Source organism: Odontomachus brunneus, unplaced genomic scaffold (genome assembly GCF_010583005.1).
Source record: "Odontomachus brunneus isolate Ranch 3 - 2012 unplaced genomic scaffold, Obru_v1 Obru_scaffold_187, whole genome shotgun sequence".
Taxonomy (NCBI): domain Eukaryota; kingdom Metazoa; phylum Arthropoda; class Insecta; order Hymenoptera; family Formicidae; genus Odontomachus; species Odontomachus brunneus.
Genome location: NW_022639637.1, coordinates 9,230 through 12,478, shown reverse-complemented (window position 1 = coordinate 12,478; position 3,249 = coordinate 9,230). Strand labels below are relative to the sequence as shown.

At 39.6% G+C, this 3,249-nt stretch overlaps 1 protein-coding gene across 1 annotated transcript; it reads right to left on the bottom strand.

Annotated features, from left to right (window-relative positions):
• Positions 1-1,387: 1,387 nt before the first annotated feature.
• Positions 1,388-2,631, bottom strand: LOC116851687 (histone-lysine N-methyltransferase SETMAR-like). The gene has a single exon (XM_032831347.1). It carries the CDS (start codon positions 2,453-2,455, stop codon positions 1,406-1,408), a length of 1,050 nt encoding a protein of 349 aa, XP_032687238.1. The 5' UTR covers positions 2,456-2,631; the 3' UTR covers positions 1,388-1,405.
• Between the last annotated feature and the right edge of the window lie 618 nt (positions 2,632-3,249).

Below are 3,249 nucleotides of genomic sequence, written 5' to 3'. Positions count from 1 at the left end.
TATATATATATATATATATATATATATATATATATATATATATATATATATATATATATATATATAGTTTTCTCAGAGCCCATGCAACTGTTTATCGCGAAGTCGCGGTATTATATATATACATATAAACATATATAATCAAAATTCCAGGCAAAATAATAATATTTCTACAAAGATTACGTCTTATTTATTGAACTGAATTAAAAGCAATTTTACATAGTAAAAGTACCTGCAAAAATGAAGCGGAGCATCCAACAATATGAGGAGAAAACGATACTGAATAGTTATTATTACGACATCGAATCTTTCTGCAAAGTTTATTTCTTTCTACCTGCGTCAAATTAATAACCCTTTTGCATGGTGAAAGTACGTGCGAAAATGAAGTGGAGCATTCATCAATATGAGACGAAAACGATAATGCACAGTTACTATTACGAAACCGAAACTTTCTGCAAAGTTTACTTATTTCTACCTGCGTTGAATTAAAAACCTTTTTGCATGGTAAAAATACGTACGAAAATGAAACAGAACATTCATAATATGAAATGAAAACGAGAAAAAATCTATTTTTTTCATACATATTTATGATATATCTCTAAGTGATTATATATCTATAATATATCTATATACGGAGACGATCGTCAAAATATTACATTTGATAAGCGCCAACATGTTCGCTCTACCATTGCGCCGAATTATGATTTCATATATCGTCCCTTCATAAATGTTATGCAAGTGTGTGTGCTACGTTGTCATTTCAATTTTCTTACACAGACGTTACGTAAGTGTAAAACGCCACGTTGCGCTTATCAAATATTCTCAATTCCGTATATAGATATATTATAGACATATCATCACTTAGAAATATATCATAAACATGTATGAAAGAATAGATTTTTTCTTATCGTTTTTGTCTCATATTGATGGATGCTCCGCTTCATATTCGCATGTATTTTCACCATTCAAAAGGGTTTTTAATTTGACGCAGGTAGAAAGAACTTTGCAGAAAGATTCGATTTCGTGATAGTAACAGTGCATTATCGTTTTCGTCTCATTATGGGGTACTCCGCTTTTATTTTCGCACGTACTTTCACCGTGCGAAAGGGTTTTTAATTCGACGCAGGTAGAAAGAAGTAAATTTTGCAGAAAAATTCGATGTCGTGTTAGTAAATGTTCATTATCGTTTTTCCTCATATTGAGGGATGCTCCGCTTCATTTTCGCACGTACTTTCACCATTCAAAAGGATTTTTAATTTGACGCAGGTAGAAAGAAATAAACTTTACAAAAAGATTCGATTTCGTGATAGTAATTGTCCCATATAGAACATTACATCTAATATAACACATCGGTCAATAAGTCCCCGGTCTAGCAAAGAAAACACAAGAGTTACATCAAAATTCGAATTTATTCATCAATATAGTTTCCTTCTAAGGCAATACAATCAGTCCAACGCCTTTCCAAACGTTCGATGCCGGTTTTGTAGAACGATTTTGGCTGACCCTCAAAATACGCATCAGTTTCGGCGATGACCTCCTCATCCGATCGAAATTTTTTCCCGGCGAGCATTTTTTTGAGCTCAGCGAATAGGAAATAGTCGCTGGGGGCCAAATCTGGCGAATACGGTGGGTGCGGGAGCAGCTCGAAGCCCAACTCGTTCAATTTAACCATCGTTGCCATCGACTTGTGACACGGTGCATTGTCCTGGTGAAAAATGGGTTTTTTCTTCTTCATTTGAGGTCGTTTTGCGACGATTTCGGCCTTCAAACGCGTCAGTAGTGCCATGTAATATTCGCTATTGATGCGCCCACCCTTTTCGAGGTAGTCAACGAAAAGAATACCATGGGCATCCCAAAATACAGATGCCATAACCTTGCCGGCCGACGTTTGAGTTTTTGGTCGCTTTGGGCGGCTTTCACCGGCTGCAGTCCACTCAGCTGACTGCCGATTCGACTCGGGTGTGAAGTGGTGAATCCATGTTTCATCCATGGTCACATACCGACGCAAAAAATCTTTCCGATCCTTCTGAAACATGGCCAAACAGCTCTCGGAATCATCGACGCGTTGTTGTTTTTGGTCCACAGTGAGCAAACGCGGCACCCACTTCGAACATAGCTTCCGCATCGACAAATGGTCGTGTAAAATGGTGAAAACACTTCCCTTGGATATCTTTACGATGTCAGCAATATCATCCAGCTTCAACTTACGGTCGGACAAAACCAATTTATGGACCTGCTTGATTTTTTCGGGAACAACTGCCTCATTTGGGCGACCAGAGCGGTGTGCATCGTCGGTGTCCGTACGGCCGCGTTTAAAATCAGCATACCAGTCGATGATTGTTGATTTGCCTGGGGCAGAGGTGCCATAATGTTTGTCCAACCACTGTTTTGCTTCAACGGTATTTTTTCCCATCAAAAAGCAGTGTTTAATGAGCACACGAAATTCTTTTTTTTCCATTGTTCTGAAAATAACAAAAGTAGCGTCACTAAAGCTTCACTAACTCACACAATAATGATCCTAATGACATAAACATTTCACAGTATGCCTAAAAGGGTCTGTTCTTTCGAACCAAGCTGCACTTTTTGTGTTAGAGGCGCTCTCTATATGTCAGACCGGGGACTTATTGACCGATGTGTTATGTATATTAGAGAGCTAGAGTTGATATGTATATATCTATTAGATGATCTGTTAAATATCTATATATGGTGAAAATGTTCGCCTTATATACTGTATGTATAATAGAAGTGATGTGATAGATCGTATGTAACGATGCATATCGTTACGTGATAATAGAAACGTAGAACAACGCGAATCAGGAACGCAAGGGGACAGCGCGTCCTACAAAGAAAAAATGTAAACAACATAGCCGCCGAACAGCCGCCGTAAATAGCGAATCAAGCGAGATTCGCGCGATATAAAACGCCGCGTAATCATAATCGGAGGGATTCGATCATCCGCTCTCGGAAGAGAATCAGAACCGATCGACCGCTCCTGAAGGAGAACCCGATTCCGATCATCCGCTAAGCGACACTCGCTTCTACTCCGCTCCTGGCAGATTACTGCTCGTCGATTGGCGACTGTAATCACTCCGCCGTCGTTACACGGATACGTGTCATCGACATTCGCGTCTACTCCGCTCCTGGCAGATTAACTGCTCGTCGATTAGCGACTGTAATCGCTCCGCCGTCGTTATACGGATACGTGTCATCGACATTCGCTTCTACTTCGCTCCTGGCAGATTACTGTTCGTC

Excerpts from the sequence above, each read along its gene's own strand:
- LOC116851687 (XM_032831347.1), bottom strand. The coding sequence starts at position 2,455 with ATGGAAAAAAAAGAATTTCGTGTGCTCATTAAACACTGCTTTTTGATG.